This window comes from Antennarius striatus, chromosome 17 (genome assembly GCF_040054535.1).
Source record: "Antennarius striatus isolate MH-2024 chromosome 17, ASM4005453v1, whole genome shotgun sequence".
Classification (NCBI taxonomy): Eukaryota; Metazoa; Chordata; class Actinopteri; order Lophiiformes; family Antennariidae; genus Antennarius; species Antennarius striatus.
Genome location: NC_090792.1, coordinates 5,792,050 through 5,812,319, shown reverse-complemented (window position 1 = coordinate 5,812,319; position 20,270 = coordinate 5,792,050). Strand labels below are relative to the sequence as shown.

The 20,270-nt window shown below is 41.1% G+C and overlaps 1 protein-coding gene across 1 annotated transcript in view; it reads left to right on the top strand.

Annotated features, from left to right (window-relative positions):
* The window catches only part of adck1 (aarF domain containing kinase 1), a 134,176-nt gene that overhangs the window by 38,791 nt on the left and 75,115 nt on the right, over positions 1 to 20,270 (top strand). Inside the window, exon 5 of the mRNA XM_068339595.1 lies at positions 19,328 to 19,486. Coding sequence (XP_068195696.1) covers positions 19,328 to 19,486 — 159 coding nt within the window. The remainder of the gene's footprint in view (positions 1 to 19,327; positions 19,487 to 20,270) is intronic.

The following is a 20,270-nucleotide window of genomic DNA, read 5'->3' as shown; positions in this document are numbered from 1 at the left end:
AAACAAAAGAGAAGTATCAAAGGAGAAAGAAAAATAAGAGGTTTGAGAGAGGTTCAATTAGAGTGCTCCAGACAAAAATCAAAATTAAAAGACTTATTACTTCAAGTTGTTTAATTTGTGCAGTTCAAGAGGTATGAATCAAATGATGACAATGTATGACTTAAGTTTTGAATGGCTCCCATATGTTGTGTTGAATTGTTATGCCTGTGTGTCTTTAACAATTAGGGGCCGGTGATGTGTATACGAGCCAAATGATGCTTTGGTTTGCAAATGACTGAAGTGGACCTGCCACATGTATGTTGCTTAGCAACATACATGTGGCAGGTGAACTGTTAAATTTTCTTGAACAGCTCATCGCTCGCATTCCATGACTGCCTTAGTTGACTAAAAGTCTCTTGGAAGGAAGTGTCCTTTCTCACCATCTTCAGGGCATTCAGCTTCCCTCGACCTGCGAATGCACTGACAGTGTCAGCCTGTGAAGGCATGTAAGCCAATTAGACTGTCACAGAAACTGTGCCCAAGTGAGCTGGCCAGTTTGCTTATGTCAGCAAACCATGTGCGGTTCTGTGTCCCACACCTCTGCTAGGTTGGACAGCTGATGTCCCTCTGGAAGCCAAAACAAAGCACCATCACATTGGTGTCTTCAGCTGTGATGATAATTACCTTTGAGCCTGAATTTGCTGCATGCAATGCATACAGGAGCAGACGTGTGTCAGCTTCTCCATGCGTGGAGTGTAGCTCTGCTACTTTCTCACACTCATCTTCTGTCAACTTGTAGCAGGTTGCTTCACAGTTCATATATAACACCTTGCCATGCAGCATCTTTTTGTATTGTGGGAGTTTCCACTCTTCAACCAGAAACTTGATGAGACTGGTCTTGCTGGATGGGCTACATAGGAGTTTTCTCCACTGCTTAACATAATGTCCCCCTGCAAGGTTCTTGTACTGAAGAGAGGTGTCTGCACCCCGGTTCAGTCGTTCAGCACCTTTGATCAAAATCTGGCGATAAACGTCAAAAACGACATCAATCCTTTCACTCTGTCCCACCTCGTGAAGGACCTGGATCAAGGCTGACTCTGCTTCCCGTGCAAAGGTTTTGTTGTTGCCATTAATTTTTTTGGACCAAGGTCATCCCATCAATGATAGAAGCAGATGGGGTTGGGATGTGTTCTGCAGGAGATACATTCTTCTCAAGCTCTCTGGCGAGTGCAGCCTTATTTGTTTTTCGTAGGGACCCATCAACATTTGCCAGTGCCCATGGCAGAGGGCCCAGTGGGTGGGAAAGGACATCCTTCATGTTCACCTTCCTGCTTTCAGCCACCAGGATCATGTGGCTGAACAGGTTTCTGTCTGCCTTCAGAACCACATCTTGTGCCTTCTTTCCATGAGCCATTTTTCTGCTGATACTGGAGAATGTCTTCAGGTTTTGCTTGGTCAGCTTGTCGTGGAATTTCACAGATGGTGGGTCCTCATCTAACCTTGTTTGCTTGAATACCTGGTAGGCCTCTTCTCCTATCTCAAGTGCTCTCAAGAGATCCCTAGTCACATCAGGTGGGGCCATGGTGCCAGTGGAGAGGCTAACCAGATCGGTATCATCAGGGCACATAGGATTGAGCCAGTTATTCTCCATAAGATCGATGAGAGACTGGACATCAGCTTCATCTCTCTTGATCCTTGGACCCTGTAGATCTGGATGGGACAGTTTGGACCTGCCTTGACCTATCAGGTCTCTTAGCTGTCGGAGGTACATGCTTCTGTACTCAGCTGTTAGGTATGGTACTCACCTAAGAAATCCATGTTCATCTCAGACCCATTTCACTTTGCTAGTCATAAGCTATCCATTACAGAAACCTATAAATATCTTGGAGTAGTTCTTGAGTCACATCTCACTTACCGAAATCATGTTCATTATTTAACAAAGAAGCTCAACCAGACACTGTACGTATATAGTGATCCCTTGCTATAACGCGGTTTACTTTTCACGGTTTCGCTACTTCACAGATTTGCATCGTGCATTGTGTTCTGCATTCTGATTGGCTAAAAAGTCACTCCTCTTCTTCTCTACCTGTGCGTCAATAACGTTGCAGTTTAATACAGTACAGACCAAAAGTTAGGACACACCTTCTCATTCAAAGAGTTTTCTTTATTTTTCATGACTATGAAAATTGTAGATTCACACTGAAGGCATCAAAACTATGAATTAACACATGTGGAATTATATACTTGACAAAAAAGTGTGAAACAACTGAAAATATGTCTGATATTCTAGGTTCTTCAAAGTAGCCACCTTTTGCTCTGATTACTTCTTCGCACACTCTTGGTATTCTCTTGATGAGCTTCAAGAGGTAGTCACCAGAAATGGTCTTCCAACAGTCCTGAAGGAGTTCCCGGAGATGCTTAGCACTTGTTGGCCCTTTTGCCTTCACTGTGTGGTCCAGCTCACCCCAAACCATCTCGATTGGGTTCAGGTCCGGTGACTGTGGAGGCCAGGTCATCTGGCGCAGCACCCCCCATCACTCTCCTACTTGGTTAAATAGCCCTTACACAGCCTGGAGGTGTGTTTGGGGTCATTGTCCCATTGGAAAATAAATGATGGTCCAACTAAACGCAAACCGGATGGAATAGCATGCCTCTGTAAGATACTGTGGTAGCCATGCTGGTTCAGTATGCCCTCAATTTTGAACAAATCCCCAACAGTGTCACCAGCAAAGCACCCCCACGCCATCACACCTCCTCCTCCATGCTTCACGGTGGGAACCAAGCATGTAGAGTCCATCTTTCACCTTTTCTGTGTTGCACAGAGACACGGTGGTTGGAACCAAAGACCTCATGTGAGCCACTTTCTTTGTAGCACTTGATGGTTTTTGCAACTGCACTTGGGACACTTTCATAGTTTTCTCAATTTTTCGGACTGACTGACCTTCATTTCTTAAAGTAATGATGGCCACTCGTTTTTCTTTACTTAGATGCTTTCTTCTTGCCATAATACAAATTCTAACAGTCTATTCAGTAGGACTATCAGCCATGTATCCACCTGACTTCTGCACAACACAACTGATGGTCCCAGCCCCATTTATAAGGCAAGAAATCCCACTTATTAAAACTGACAGGGCACACCTGTGAAGTACAAACAATTTCAGGTGACTACCTCTTGAAGCTCATCAAGAGAATGCAGAATGTGTGCAAGCAGTAATCAGAGCAAAAGGTGGCTACTTAGAAGAAACTACAATATAAGGCATATTTTCAGTTGTTTTACACTTTATTTGTTAAGTACATATTTCCACATGTGTTAATTCATAGTTTTGATGCCTTCAGTGTGAATCTACAGTTTTCATAGTCATGAAAAGAAAGGAAACTCATTGAATGGGAAGGTGTGTCCAAACTTTTGGTCTGTACTGTATGTACACGTAAGTAAAACAGCTTGCCAAATTTACATTACGTATGTGCAAATTCTCTTGCAATTTCGAGTTTCTCTAAAACACATAATGTCGAAAAACGCTCTGGACCGACCAAAGCACCTGCGGCGGGACCCAAAAGGCAGCGGAAGATGCTGTCTATCACAGATAAATTTAAACTTCTGGACATGCTAAGGGAAGGTAAAAGCTATGCGGCTGTAGGTCGGCATTACGGAATTAATGAATCTTCCTTCCGTATGTTCCATAAAGAAGGAAGAAAAAAACAAAAGGACGACAGCATCACTAAGTTTTATTAAGGATGCAAAAAGGGTTGCAACTGTCCGCAACAAGACCATGGTTAGGATGGAGTCTGCATTAGCTCTGTGGATTGATAACTGCAGGGAAAAAAACATTACAGGTGTACGTTACAGTTCTCCAACATAATCGATGGTGCATGTCGGTGTATAAGGATCTTTTTGCAATGAAGAAAAAAGAGCGACAACAACTGCCTATCACTATGTTCTTCTCCTGAACAAACACACCTGCACCGCAGGCTTCAAAAGAAGAAAACACTGCAGAGCAGAGTCAGGATGCAGCGACTCAGTTGAAGAGCAGTGAAATACACCTGAGTCACTATTTTTCCAACTGCACTTTATATTTTTTTCATAATCATTTAAATTTTCTCCTGTATAATCCAATTACTCAGGTCGCGGTGGGCGGTGCTAATCTCCGCAATTTGAAGCCTTCTGTTCATATTGATGATTAAAATTATTATTTGACAGTACAGTACAGAAGTTATTTGTTGAAAAAATGTTTCTAAAGTACTTTTATTTGTGAAACAAATTTTTGAGCCTTTAAAATGGTTTGTTCTTTCTTTTCAATGTACAAATAGTATTTAATTGTATAATAATTGTAAAAAAAAAAAAGGTTTCTACTTCACGGATTTTGCCTGTCACGGGTTCTTTTTGGAACATAACCCCCGTGAAAAACAAGGGATTACTGTATACCAAGATCAGACCATATCTTACCATTGCTGTCTCTAACACATACTGTATCTTCATGCAGTAATTCTTTCAACAATATCTTACTGCCTCCCAATATGGTCCCTCACCACAAAGGAAACTACTGATCCAATAGCAAGACTGTACAATAGAGTTTATAAGATTCATGGTAAATTTCCACTCTGGACTCACCACTGTATTGCACTTTCTCATTCTAATGCCTTGACCTTTCAGAACTGTACAAATAATCAGGCTATGAAATTTTATCATTGGATTCAAAACATTAACACGTCTTCAACACTCACTGATCTGGTTCCAAGACCCAATATAAGACAGGAATGTGTCACTAAATCAGTCTCCCAAGCACTTATCCCAGTACCAGCTTACAAAAATAGCTATGGTCAGAAATAATTTTTTAACACATATACCCAACTCTGGAATGAGATACCATATTTTATTAGAACAATAACCTCTGTTATACGTTTTAAACAGACATATAAACACTACCTGATGGAAGGATACACTTGCAACCACTACCCTAACCCATAACGTGTGCATACTTCATTCAAGTCCCTGCCTCTTTAAATGTTTTGTGTTGCTGTCTGTTTTGTTGACTGTTTTGTGATTTGTTTCTGTCTTTCATGTGCTATAGAACAGGAACCTGCTGTAAACCAGTTTTAACTGAGTCAGGCCCGATTAATTGTAACTGATTGTTGATGTTACTTTTAATCCTTTCCTGTATAATAATAAAATAAAAAAAACAAAAAAAAAAACTAGCATTGATAAAAGGTCAATCACTTTAACGGCACTTTAGAGCCAGAGTAAAATCTATCATTTAAAAAAAAATATATAGTATTTTGATATGTAAAAGTATTATAACATCTATGTTTAGTTTAAACACAGTTTGAAGATAAATCATGTACTTTAACAATATGATTAATTGATTAAAATATGCCATACACTTCATGCTTGCCTCACAGTCCACCATGCTGCTGATAAAATTGTGGCTCTACTGCAGTCCACTTTATGTGATGTGGAACACTTGATTGGCTTAAAGACATCCAATCAAATAAGCCTGTGCATTTGGGTGGAGTCAGATGACAGTAATCAAAGATCTAGACATGTTAGAAAATTTATGTCTTGGAGTGGATGGGAAATTTAAACAGGTTTAATTAATCTTAACTAAATTAACTAATCATCTTCACAAGTACATTAACAATATATTGAGGGTAAAGTTAGCAGTTTAGATATCTTTACTAACCGGAAATAATCCAGAACCACCTGTACTTCCCTCACCTGCCAGTAAATTATCATGAGGAAACAAGCAGCTGGAATCAAAAGGAAAGCAGATAGCGCCAATCTATTCCAGACTTAACTTAGTCACTAAAATTGAAGAACCATGAATAAATGCAAGAATATGCATGTAATATATGTCTAAGGGACACACATCCATTATGTGAACTATTCATTGTCTTAATTAACAGCAGAGGTGTTGGAATGTCACATTTGTAACGTCCAGGCGAATTTGCATGATTGCGATAGGTACAAAAACAGATTTCCTGCAAAAAAATGACACAGCTGCTCATTTGGAAAGGTTATCATGTTTTATTTTACTTCTGTTGGTGTAACAAATAAAATGGCACCACTGAAGTTTTGCCACCTTGAGTGGTACCGATATCTAGTCTGGCCCATGGACTAATCAGAACAGGACTTGGCAGTCTTCCTTCACCTCAAGGAAGAGGGACACTCATTTCAGGATACCGGTGTTCAGATCTTGGACAGGGAAGACAGATGGTTTGAGAGAGGAGTGAAAGTAGCAATCCATGTCAAAGTGGAAAATCCATCTCTGAACGGGGGGGCTGGTCTGCGACGTCACCTTTCGTCCATTTACAATCATGTCCTTTCCAAACTCCCAAAAAGATTGTCTCAGCAGATCAAACCAGGTGATGTGTCTCATATTAATGACCCTCATTAGTATACAAAGATTAAACTCTCCTTTCAACGATCCTCCTTTAACACACCCATCAAGTGTAGCCAAACAGCATAGAGTGGTGGTGTGTAAAATAACTCTGGTGTTGAGGAAGATGAAGATGGCGAAAGCAGAGCAGAGGACGAAATGGGGGAAGCTGAAAAAGGGAGAGTGTTGCATGACTTTTAGGAAAGAGTTAAGACAGGTTCTGGTTGGTCAGGTGGTGCTTCCAGATGACTGGACAACTACAGCTAATGTTATCAGGGAGACAGGTAGGAGAGTACTTGGTGTGTCATCTGAAAGAAAAGTAGATAAGTAGACTTAAAGGTTGAATGAGTAGGTACAAGATTGTATACAGACAATGAGGATAGCTAAGAAGTGGGACACAGAGTACTGAGGAAAGTAGACAGGAGTACAGGGAGATGCAGCGTAACATGAATGTAGAGGTAGCAAAGGCCAAACAAGGGGCTTATGATGACTTGTATGTAGGTCGGGCAGTAAGGAGGGAGAATCTGATCTATACAGGTTGGCAAGACAGAGAGGCAGAGCAGGTTAGTGTGATTAAGGATAGGGATGGAAGTATATTGACAGGTCCCAATAGTGTGACGGGAAGATGGAAAAAGTTCTTTGAAGAGTTGATGAACGTGGAAAATGAGAGAAAAAAGACTAGAAGAGGTAACTGTTGTGGACCAGATAGTAACAAAAATTAGTCAGGACGAAGACAGGAAGGCATCGAAGAGGATGAAGAGTGGAAAGGCAGTCGGTCCTGGTGATATACCTGTGGAGGTTTGGAAGTGTCTAGGAGAGGTGGCAATAGAGTTTCCGACTGGGTTGTTCAGCAGGATCTTAAATAGTGAGAAGATGCCTGGGGAATGGAGGAGAAGTGTGCTGGTGCCCATTTTTAAGAACAAGGGAGACGTGCAGAGTTGTGGCAACTACAGAGGAATAAAGCTGATGAGCCATACAATGAAGTTATGGGAAAGAGTAGCGGAAGCTAGACTAAGGGCATAAGTGAGCATTTTTGAGAAGCAGTATGGTTTCATGCCAAAAAATAGTAGTATTTGCAGTATTTGCTTTGAGGATGCCGATAGAGAAGTACAGAGAAGACCAGAGGGCGCTGCATTGTGTTTTTGTAGATCTGGAGAAAGCTTGTGACAGGTTGCCCAGAGAGGAACTGTGGTATTGTCTGAGGAAGTGTGGAGTGGCAGAGAAGTATGTTAGAGCGGTGCAGGACATGTATGAGGACTGTAAGACAGTGGTAAGGTGTACTGTAGGTGTGACAAAGGAGTTCAAGGTGGAGGTGGGACTGCATCAGGGATCAGCTCTGAGCCCCTTCTTCAGATTTTAAGTACTTAGGGTCAACAGTCCAGAGCAATGGAGAGTGTGGAAAAGAGGTGAAGAAGTGTGTACAGGCAGGGTGGAACGGGTGGAGAAAAGTGTCAGGTGTGATGTGTGATAGAAGAGTTTCAGCTAAAATGAAAATAAAAGGTATAAAAAACTGTGGTGAGAACAGCGAAGTTGTTTGGTCTAGATACATTGTCACTGAGGAAAAGACAGGATACATCTGGAGGTAGCAGAGATGAAGATGCTGAGGTTATCTTTAAGAGTGACCAGGATGGATAGGATCAGGAATGAGTATGTCAGAGGGACAGCACATGAAAGGCCAGACTGAGATTGTTTGGACATGTCCAGAGAAAAGATAGTGAATATATTGGTAGAAGGATGCTGAGTTTTGAACTGCCATGCAGGAGGCCTAGAGGAAGACCAAAGAAGTTTATGGATGTAGTGAAATAGGACATGAAGGTAGTTGGTGTGAGAGAAGAGGATGCGGAAGACAGGGTTAGATGGAGGCAACTGATTCACTGTGGCGACCTCTGAAGGGAAAAGCCGAAAGGAGGAGAAGACTGTTTTTAAAGAGGCTAATATTTCTAATTTCTTCTCTCCTTTTCTGTTATTGTTTAAGTGTTTTGGTCCAGCTGGGGCTGTGGCATGCAGCCAGTAGCTAAAGTGACCACCATGTTGACACAGACACCAATGTCATAACTCATTTCGTAGAACATAACTTGCTGAGTATCTGCCTTCTGGGAATGGGGCCTGCGAGCATACATTACCATGTTTATTAAGGCCACAGCTGAGATTAGCATAAGCACGGACTGGATGGTTAGACTGGTTTGGAATCATTTATTGCAGGAACTGGTAAGTCAACTAAAACCGCAAACATCACACACACACACACACACACACACACACACACACACACACACACACACACACACACACACACACACACACACACACACACAAACTGGTCCTTCTGTTTTTAATATCTAAAAATGATCTAGATGTCTAATTAGTAAAATTTCCCTCTGCTATTTAAAGAGATAGACCCACCTGAGAATTTACAATAATCTTGACCAATGAAAGGCCCATTTGTATGTCAGCTGCCACTGAAGCTTGTCATCAATGTAACAGACACCGGTGGATGCAGACAATCTCATTCTATTTAGTATATTTGCATAACAAATGGCTCAACCTTTGCCATAGAGCATCCTGTGCTGCTTGCATTAATTATTATCCAGTTGCATGTTCAGACACCCCCGATGGATCAACAATATGTTCAAATTAACTGGTTTATGTTTCACTAAGTAAATCACTCCAGGTTGTACTTTGATTATAAATATGATAGAAGATATCCAGTCTTCCTACCAGTAGAAAATAAGTACAGTACTGCTAAATGTAAGTCTTCAGTGAAGACACATGAAGCCTTAACATTAGAAGGCAGTGGTGTGGCAGGAATGAAACAAATAAGAAGTTCCTTTTGTAGTGGTGGAGGGAAATTAAAAAATCCTATAATGATAAACAATTTGTTTTCTGAGGGCATCTAACATAACTGTTCATTCGTGGAACAACTCGAAGCAACCTGTTCTTTTGTACTTTGTACAGTTTCCAGGACCACGTTTTTGTTCTTTGAAAATAAATGATGGGATATCTTTTTTTGCTATTGCACCATGAGTGAAACAATAATACTTAAAATTAAGTCATAAAAAGTGGTATTGCTATCAACACAGATAAAGGCAGAATGACATTCAATAGATAGATAGATTGTATACCTCTATCAAAGCCTAGAAAACTCTTGGTTAAGGTATGTGGGTGTACAAAATTCATTAGGATAACACCCAACTCAGATCATATTCACACACAGTCCTAAGATATCGCTGTCAGGGTTGGAGATTCACATGTCGAGTTCCTTGTTGCAACTTTGCAAGTAGGTGTAAAATAATTCGGAAATATTTTTGCATTTTAGTCTTTTGTAATATATGTCCCGATGTCTGTTTGGATTTGCACTTTCTATTGATTATTCAGTTTAGGATACATATACCTACCGTAATGTACCGGTGACACATCGGGAATGTTCCCTGCCTCTCACTCGTAGTCAGCTGGGATAGGCTCCAGTAACCTCTGTGACCAGCAAAGTGGAAGAGTGGCTGTAGACAAGATGGGGATGTCTCACCTACAAGGTAGTGGATGAATGGATGGATATACCTTTTTATTGGAAGTTAACAAAGTTCCCACTTGTCTTATTGAAATGTCTGTGACATGTTTGAGTTGAAATACTAGCAGCACTACACGGTTTAGTAAACTGCTTTAGCTGGCTTTCCCAGAATGCCCTGTTATGTGTGTTTGGACTTTAATGGGCAGATTAGACACTTCTGCTGTTGTGAATTCTGTGGGCAATGTCATCATTAACAATATTAAACAGATGTTTGGGGTTTTTTTCTGCAATGAGAAGTTAAGTCATTGGGTAGTTTGTGTGGTTGGATTGTTCTGAAGTTGTGAGCAGACTGTGATTAAAACTGTATTGCCTGCAAACTTTGTCTTTTGAATGAAGAATATACAGCATGGGAGACATTTTAGTAGTGAGCCACTTCTGAGGTGAAAAAATGACATTAGCCTTTACTATCGGGGATATCCATGTTAAAAAAAATTCAACACTTAGCCATCCAATCAAAAAAATTTAAAGAAAATAAAAGTTTGCTGACTATGATGTGAGGCCGTACCATGTAAAAAGGGAAGTAGAAATCTGTAAGTAAGCTTTATACTAAAAAGAGTGACAGATTGTCTACCCCTCTGTTTGCTGGTCAATTTTCCCGTCAATAATCTGACCAGCCACTCAAATGCCAACATCAGTGGTGAAGTCACAACCATTGGCCTCAGGTAGCACGATACATCCCTTCCGCAGTTAAGCTTGTGATATTTGATCTGCACCAAGGTTCCACAATTTTCCATTGTTCAATTCTTCCTGACAAGATTCAAGATTTCTTCCTGACATTGGGTTTAGCACGGACCAAAAAGAAAGGCTGACTGGTTGGGAGGTTGGAGTATGACTCGCAATGAATCAAACACATTACATTGCACTTTTGTAAAAATTGTGTCTATTGTTAAAATGTATAGAAGTCCTTCAATTCATTTGCATACTACTCATTGGCAAATTTTTGCAAACTATTTGTCCATTTTGCAAACTAGTCATTACTAGCACAATTGTCCTTTTCCTCTGAGGCCTGTATTAAAATAATAATTTTGAGCTCTTAATTTTTCTGTGTAGGTTCTCAGTTATCCATCTCATGGTTATCCAAAGATGTTTCAGTCAATCCACTGGACTTTAAGAAAGTTCTTGAAGACATTTTCAAAACAGCTTTTGATGACCACTTAATTTCATATCAGATCTTTGTTTGCCTGCTTCCCTATTTTTGTCATCACCATGACAAAAGGCATTGTGTTTCGTATGCAGTGCATCTGTCGATTCTTTATTTAGCCAAGGTTTATTGCTTGAATACACTTTAAATTATTTTGGTTAGTTTTTTTTACATAAGAAACTATTTATTGGTATGACCTCAGACCACGTGTACATGGTAACAGCTCCATATGGAAGATGCGTTTATAAACTTACTTGACAGTTGGATATTTGTTCGTCTGTTTCTTCCTTTATGAGTTATAAAGTTTATATATATTTTTTTTATTCATCCATTTATTCACATTCCTCGCCTAACACTCCAACGCCAGTTCTGGGTCAGACCGGGACGCGCTGTCTGCTGGTGGGAAAACTCTGTGATGGAGGTCGTCCTCCATGAGGAACGGCATCAATATCCACACGTCCCGGGTCTCTCTCCTGTCTTTCTCGGAGCTGCTCTGCTTATACACGTGTTGATCAACGCAATTATGCGGTTACGTGTGGACAGAGATTTTTTCAAAAATGCTGTCGTGTGGACGCGATTTTTTTTTCTATGCAGGGTGAAAAAAATTGTGTTTTCAAAAAGATCCGGCACCGCGTGGACATGGCCTGTCTTCTCCTCAAGATCAGAATAGTGTTTCAAAACATTCCACTCTGTGCGATAACAAAGAGTGTACACAAGTGTAATAGTGTAATAGTGCTAAAAATAAACAGGCTGCAAAACTTTTAATTCAAGACTTTTAATTCTTACATGTGATTTTGAAATATAAGAGCCATTTCCAACTTATTGTCTTCATTGTAGGTTTACATCTAGTCATAACAGCTGTTTACACAGTCTAAAACAAATCAAATGAGTCATCCTTACATGCAACTGATGTCACTGATCTTCCACCTCTGGAAGAATTCCACCTCTGGAAGAATGAAATAATGATAAATAATGAACCAGATCATCAGATTTTTCTGGTGAAATCCCAAACACAGCTGATGCTGAGAATAGTACGTTTTTCACATCTACATGGAGGTGATGCAGTGTGCTTGCCCAAGTGGGTGTGTTCATTATACAGCATTTTGTCCTTAGGCTTGTGCTGTATCTGTGATGAGGCAGGGAAGCCTCAGAGCTGTTGGGAGGTTCCAAAGCATACTGTTCTAATGATTCCAGGTCCCTTGAGAAGCCCATTTAACCTTCAAACCCACACACTAATTTCTGTGTGTGTTCTGTGTCCACAGAGAGGAGTAGAAGCTAATGAGGGACCACCTCCACTCCAAGGCTGCGTTCAGACTGCAGGCAAATTCGATTCAATCCCTCCCATATCCGATTTTTGTGTAGTGAGAGTGCTACACCTCAGCAACACTGAAATAAAACTCAGGAACAGCAGAACGAATGTTTTACAGCCAAAACGGGAATTCATTAATTTGATTCTCAGTATATCACACCAGGTCAGTTGAGAAAACAGCGGGAAACATCAACAAACTCATATCCCTTAACTCTTTAATATTCGCAGGTCCACGTTCGTGTGTGTGGATGTTCGAGTGTGGATGTGTGCATGTGTGGGTGTGTGTGTCTTTTCCTTGATGGGAAAACAGGAAACATTGGATTTCCAGGTAATCACCCAAACTTTCGTCACCAACCTAAAGTCACCATGACCCACTTCCTGTCTTTCCGGTTTTACACTGTCAGGTTCTTCCTGCCAATACTGATCATCTGTTTCCTTCAGATTTGTATAACTATTTTATAACCATACATTATTTGCCACCACAACTGTCCACACTTTTTTAGCAAGAGTCCAAATGGGATCTTGCTCTGTTCAGATAGGGCCACATTATTGGCTGAGCTGACAGGTTGCCGTAGTAGTGACATCGGTGCAGAAGCGTCCTCCACGCTCTGTAGCACGCACTGGCTTTTGCCTCGCATAGAACAATGTCACGGTCAGTCAAAACTGATCATTGTGTTTTAAGCTGTTCAGACTGAGAGGCATCTGTCCAAATGTGATTTGAAACTACCTCCCGAAAGTGGTTTCAATCCGTATTGAAAAAACTGATTTAATGTGGTATGAGACTGTTCAGACTACAAAAGAGCTGTCCGCTTTCAATCTGTACCATCTTAAAATAATGTTTTGAATGCAGCCAAAAAGCACACCGGGAGCTAATTTTTCAGTGCAGATTTAGGGTTTAACCTCATCTGCAAACAAAACATAGTGTGACATTAAAAAGTAATCCTAAAATTAATACACTAAATATGACAATTTTCACAAAATGTCTAAAGACATGAACGATTAACAATATATTTGTTGACACTTATAAATTATTCCTTTGCATTTCTCTTGTTAACCAAATTAGAATGGCAAATGAGAACAAGCGGCGACGTAATCCACACCTTTCCTAGGTCACTAATGCCAATCAGCAATATCAGAAATCAGTCGGAATGGCTGCAATATGGAGGACTTTGTGAGCAAAGCAGGTGATGTAAATGTTCTAGAGCAGGTGTATTCAATTATGAGTCACGGAGGTCCAGTTATTAAAATTTCCTCTGAATAAAAGGTCCAAACCCAAGTCCAGTTTGTGTCTCATAGCTGGTGCCTTTGTCCACGTTTTCAGTTATGATCAATTTTTAATGTGGGATAATATTTAACTGAGTGCAGAGCTAGTTCTTTGACCATAAATACCCTATTGGCCCGAATATAAGACAACCCCTCTTTTTCAAGACTCAAGTTTGAAAAAAGACTTTTTGAACACCAAATTTAATTTTTATACAGAAAATAATTACATTACATCTGAAACAAATGATTATAATAATATATTTGAGAGAAAAAGCATGTTATTTTGCCTCATTCAAATCATGCAAAAACTGTATCACATCTTAATATCTGAACATTTAAATATGTAAACTAAAGTGCAATCACATTTGTAAATGAATGGCTTCTGGTCTTTGAAATGTCAATAAACCAATCTACTGTGATAAAACAAAATTGCAATAACTGCATTAACCATCAAAGTGAAGTCTAACTGTAACTGTAGTCTTGAAACAAATCTGAATAAGGAAAAAATCTCCATCTCCATACATTACACTCTGTGGCACCATATTTCACAGCCGCTTCGCAATTGTTTGAAGACTGCTTCATTTATCACCATCATCTTGGAGTTTGCATCATAACTTCTCCTCAGCTGCCGGTTGATCTGGCCGATCATCGACCCACTTTTCTTCATATTGTAGCTACGTTTCTCCATTTTCTGTTTTCTCTTCTCTTATTTTCTTCTCTTTTCTTTCTTACTGCTATTTTTTATTTTTCTTCTTCGTGCTACCGATATTTTTATTTTTCTTCTTCATGACAGGGGTTCGCTTTGGCCTGTGGACTTAGGTTCAGCATTCGCTTTAAGGTTATCTGGCGCCATCTAGCGTTGTGAATGGGTATAATATTTAGACCCTGAATGTAAGACGCCCCCCACTTTTTCAGTCTTATTTCAATGCAAAAAACACTGTTTAATATTCGGGCCAATACGGTTAAAGTAGATGCAGGCAAATAAATGTATAGCCGTTATGTAAGAATGAAGAACAATGTAGCCACAAGAGGGCACAAGCCAGTGTCTTATTGTACCGGTCACAAGCCCGGGTAAATACAGAGGGTTGTGTCAGGAAGGGCATCCAACCTAAACCTTTTGCCAAAACAATATGCAAATCGGACATATGACTTCCATACCGTATCGTTCGAGGCCCAGGTTAACAACGACCGCCATTGGTGTTGTTCACCTACAGAGTGCCGGTGGATATTGGACTACCGTTGGTCGAAGAAGGAGAGGAGGAAAGTGTGTTTGTAGGAAGAGAGGGAAGAGGAATGCCAAGAGTATAGGACTGAGAGTAGGGACGTTGAATGTCAGAGATCAGTGACTGCAAAGTAGTGGTAGGCGATTGTGTAACCAAACAGCATAGGGTAGTGTTGTGTAGGATGACTTTGGTGGTGAAGAAGATGGAGAGGACAAAATTGTGGAAGCTGAAAAAGGAAGAGTGTTGCATGACTTTTAGGAAAGAGTTAAGACAGGCCCTGGAAAGAGACAAGGTTAGACAAGAAACTGCATGGACTATGATGTTTGCAGATGACATTGTGATCTGTAGTGAGAGCAGGGAATAGGTCGAGGAGAAGCTAGAGAGGTGGAAGTTTGTCCTGGAAAGGAGAGGAATGAAGGTTAGCCGCAGTAAGACAGAGTACATGTGTGTGAATGAGAGGGACCCAAGTGGAAGAGTGAGGTTACAGGGAGAAGAGATCAAGAAGGTGGAGGATTTTAAGTACTTAGGGTCAACAGTCCAGAGCAATGGAGAGTGTGGAAAAGAGGTTAGGAAGCGTGTACAGACAGGATGGAACAGGTGGAGAAAAGTGTCAGGTGTGATGTGTGATGGAAGAGTTTCAGCTAAAATGAAAGGAAAGGTGTACAAAACTGGTGAGACCAGCGATGTTTTTTGGTCTAGAGACAATGTCACTGAGGAAAAGACAGGAGACAGAGCTGGAGGTAGCAGAGATGAAGATGTGGAGGTTCTGTTTGTGAGTGACCAGGATGGATAGGATCAGGAATGAGTACATCAGAGTGACAGCACATGTTGGAGGTTTTGGAGATAAAGACAGAGAGGCCAGACTGAGATGGTTTGGACATTTGCAGAGGAAAGTGAAAGAGGACATGAAGGTAGTTGGTGTGAGAGAAGAGGATGCAGAAGACAGGGTTAAATGGAGGCAATTGATTCGTTGTAGTGACCCCTGAAGGGAAAATCCGAAAGGAAATAAGATGTAATAATGAAGAACACACAAACCCTAGAATTAAAAATAAAGTGCAAACAAAGCTGAATAAACCTTTTTTCTCATAAATTAGAGATGTCCTAGCCTAAAGAACGGAAGGCCTAAACTTCAAGTAAAAAACATTAACATCTTCAGAAAGCATAAATAAAAGGTGTCCCTTTCAGGGAAAAATGCAAACAGAACTTTCATAATGAGAGAAAGGGGCATGAGACAGGCCTGCCAGTCATTTAAACCTTGGTTTGAATGGACTCAGTGCCATTGTAATGCAGAAATGTAGCTGTTTATTAGTGAGCCTAGAACTGTACTTGGATTCATGAATAGCAGCTGCTGCCCAAGGCCGAAGCTGTTGAACCTTTTAGTGAAGTTTAGCAACAGAATTATTCTGGCCTTGCAGCTTTAAATTGATCTCACTGAGATGTAACGTACTGTCAACCAAATAGACAGCCATATTCGTCCTGTACTCATTTTGCAAAAAGAGAGAAAACTGTGTTGCTCTCTGACTCTTGTCCTGCTAAAAAGCTGCAATTTCTTTTCAAATAGACAAGAACCACTCCAGTGCGTTGCCTTTACTCAGCTACCTCAAGTAGTTGTGCCGTAGCAAGTCATTGACTTTTGCCTCAAAAGCTTCCAGAAATCCTCTCAGGAGCAATGCTGAAGGGTTGAGGATGTCCTATGGAAGTTGATGAGTTTCATTGCTGTGCTCATTACTTCAACAAAATTTTCGCATAGAGTGGCATAGAGTACAGTCTGATGTGTGAGACAGTGGCAAGGAATGGTGCCTAGGTTGTCCTCTTTCATCCAGGGCACAGCCCCCTTCACTTTTCCCACCATGTCCTCATCTGTGGTGATAGAGACCACCCGCTTGAAATCTATGCCTCTCTTTGTCAGCATCTTTTTTATTGCTGCATACATGTCCCACTCCTCTTGTGTGTGTTAGTGGTGTTACACCCAGCAAAGAGCTCCTTATTTTTTGAAGGATACCTGACACAAAAGCTGGACATTACCAGTAACATCAGTAGACTCATCAATGGCCAAAGATATGCATGGGGCTCTCTGAATAGCTGCATCAAGCTGTTAATATTTCTGATTTTCTGGTTGCTGTTGAAGCTGACATTGGGATTTGTTTAACTTTTTCACACAACTCATCTTTCTGTTTTCCTTCAAATAATGTCTCAACTACTGCGTTTAAGCACTTCCTTACAACTGTCCCATCACTAGAAGATTTTTTATGTTGCCTCAAAAAATCCATGTTCACCTTCAGTAGTGAACACTTCTTTGCATTTTGCTCGGTTATTTTGCCCTCAGCTTGGACTTCAGGGGATAACTTTGCTCAAAAGCTCTTTGCTTTGTTTCGTCGAGGCGCTTCATGTTACAATTTTTATTCAATGGTATGTGTTGGGAGCATATGAGGCACGATGGTTTTGAATTGCCTGACAGAAGAATAAACATAAATTTCTCTGTCCACTCATTATTAACCAGCAGTTTTCCATTTACCTCCCTTCTTTTGGAGAAAGGTATGCTTTCCTCATCGTCTCCCTTCCTCTGTGCTCCGCTGTAGCAGTAAACTCACAATGGGAGTGGCAGCGGGCTATGGCACTTCCAGGTGCACTGACAGAGCAGGTAAACAAACAATCTGATTGGCTGAACTGAGTGAAGCTATTACCGTATTAACTGGAGGAGCAGCGCCCGCCGTCTGTAGCCGCGACAGTCAGAAAAAAATCTCCAAGAAAATCTACTCTGGTGAATCATGGAGTGGTCACGGGTCTGGACAGAACCATCACACGGTCTGGATCCGGACCGCTGTCAGCCATTTGGTGACCTCTGTTCTAGAGGGAAGTGAAAGATACACCACCACCAGCATTCACAGCGGCAGGACGGGGCAGACACCGCACTGCATAGTGTTTCAACTGGTCAAGATACGTTTCAGGGGTGTTTCTGTTAAAACTCTACATAATGGGGTTGGGTCTTTGGCTCTCTAGAGTCTGTGAAGGAAGTGAACTGTAGTGCAATGGTACACTGTAGAACTTTCCTGTCTAGTGATGCAGTGTTGTTAATCCTGGAGGTGGCCTCCCTGAAGTGCACACCCAGAATTTGTTTCTGCTCACCCTCCACAGCATCAACATTGATCAGAGGAGCATACTGAGTCTGGAAATGGTTGTGTTGAATACTGCACTGAAATCTATGAACAGCAAAGTAGGAGTCCTTAATATCCAGACGTGTGAGGGGCTGAGTGGAGGTCTGTCGTGATGGCATCATCTGTCCATCTGTCTCCAAAGTGTAGATGATGAACCTGATATGTGGCACGATGACCCATTAAAATCATTTGATGAGGATGGGGTTAAGTGTAACTGGAAGAAGAAGAATCATCCTTTATTAGTCCCGAAACGGGAACTTCTCTTTTCACTCACCAATACAGGTTAGATGTGCACGTAATGTATTATATATAATGTTGAATATAGGCACCTGAACAAACACACAACACTCTAGAGGCTGGTAGGCATGCAATTAGTATATATAGGAGGAGGCAGAGGGAAGGATCACATTAGGGATCACGCCCAAGATGAGCAGCTTGCGGGGGGAACGGTGCCTTGCTCAAGGGCGCCTCGGCAGTGGCTTGTAGGTGAGCTGATACCTCCCACCATCAGCTGACACTCCAGAGAATGTCTTTGCGGGAGCGAGAGTCGAACCGCTGATGGCTTGGCGATGTCTGGTCTGCAAGACGTCTGCTCTACCGCTGAGCCACTGCCAATGGTACATTCAACAGGAGGGGAATTAATTCCTCTGGACATTTAATCAACATGTACACCTTTGTCCATTATCTGTTCTGTTAGATTAATGTATACATGTTATCCCATATTGACTCATTTTCATTTTCGAACCAATAAAGGTTTTGTGTGTGAGTGTCTTGCTATGCCCTAAGTTATGTTTACGTAGGGGTCAAAAAGATCACAGCTGAGGTAGCAGCTGACGACTAGTTTAAGATGTAAACCTTGACCTGCCGAAAATTAGACAATACCATATAAAGAAAAGGGTTTTACTCTTATGACAGTATACCATACATGGTGCATTGCTGATATTTTTGTCCCCCATCCTTTAGGACATGTTGTAAACAGGGACTAACCCAACTGAAATAAAAAGAGGTTTCGGCAGAGACATGTTGATGACGGGTTGGAGATCTGTAACTGATCACATCTCTGTCCATTCTCCTCGCGAGTAAAAAATATAACTGTTGTCTTCTTCTTTTTGTGAGTGTGTTTTAAATGTTCTAGGTTGTTTGAACCTGACATGTTCAGCCAGCTGCAATTATCGTCCAATAATATACTGGAAATTATCAGATTGATGATTTTACTTCTCTGTCGTACACAATTCCATATATTTTTCCTTTCTAACTTGTATATAAACTTGTATTCCTTGTTTCCCCTCTCCTTTCTTTTTATCTCTCTCTGCTATAGCTGTCAGAGTTATTTATCTCCTTTGATGAGAACCCCCAGGGTGCAGCGTCCTTAGCCCAGGTCCACAAAGCTGTGCTGCATGATGGGAGGACTGTAGCTGTCAAAGTCCAACACCCTAAAGTCCAGAGACAGAGCTCCAAAGACATAGCAGTGATGGAGGTGAGTCTCTCTTTTATAGACTATTTTCTGTTGGGGTGTCCTGCTGATCCGATATACTGTCTTCAACTATGGACCACTGATCCTTATAGTTCCAACAACCTAAAATGTAACTTTCAAAAATTGCAGTGAGAGAAAAATAAAGACTGCAGTGAAGCCATGTCTATATAATTATATGATACTCGCGGGAATCCGTTGAAATTCCACAATCAAACAATAATACCATACTTCATACCAAACATTCATTCATTTTCCTCCGCTTTTTATCCACTCCAGTGGGTCACGGGGAGTTGGAGCCTATCCCAGAGGCGGGGGACACTCTGGGCACGACGCCACACACACACACACACACACACACACACACACACACACACACACACACACACACACACACACACACACACTTCTACGGGCAATTTGGGACTGGCCATTAACCTGAAGTGCATGTTTTTGGAGGTGGGAGGACATGCAAACTCTGCACAGAGCGGGATTCGAACCCGGACCCACCGTGTTGTGCGACAACAGCGCTACCCACTGCGCCACTGTGCCGCCCCCATACCAAACATATGAAAACAAATGTATTGGTATTATAAACAAAGCGTACCCAACCTAGTCAAAAATCAACAGGGATTTGCCAACACAAAGTCGTTGCATCCAGAATGGCCTTTAGATAATACAGTGCAATGTAAAGGCAGGTTCAATTTTGTTACACAATACAGCGGAATACAAGATACAAAATAAAATACATGTTGACATTGAATATGGAATCATAAGAAACAATATTCAG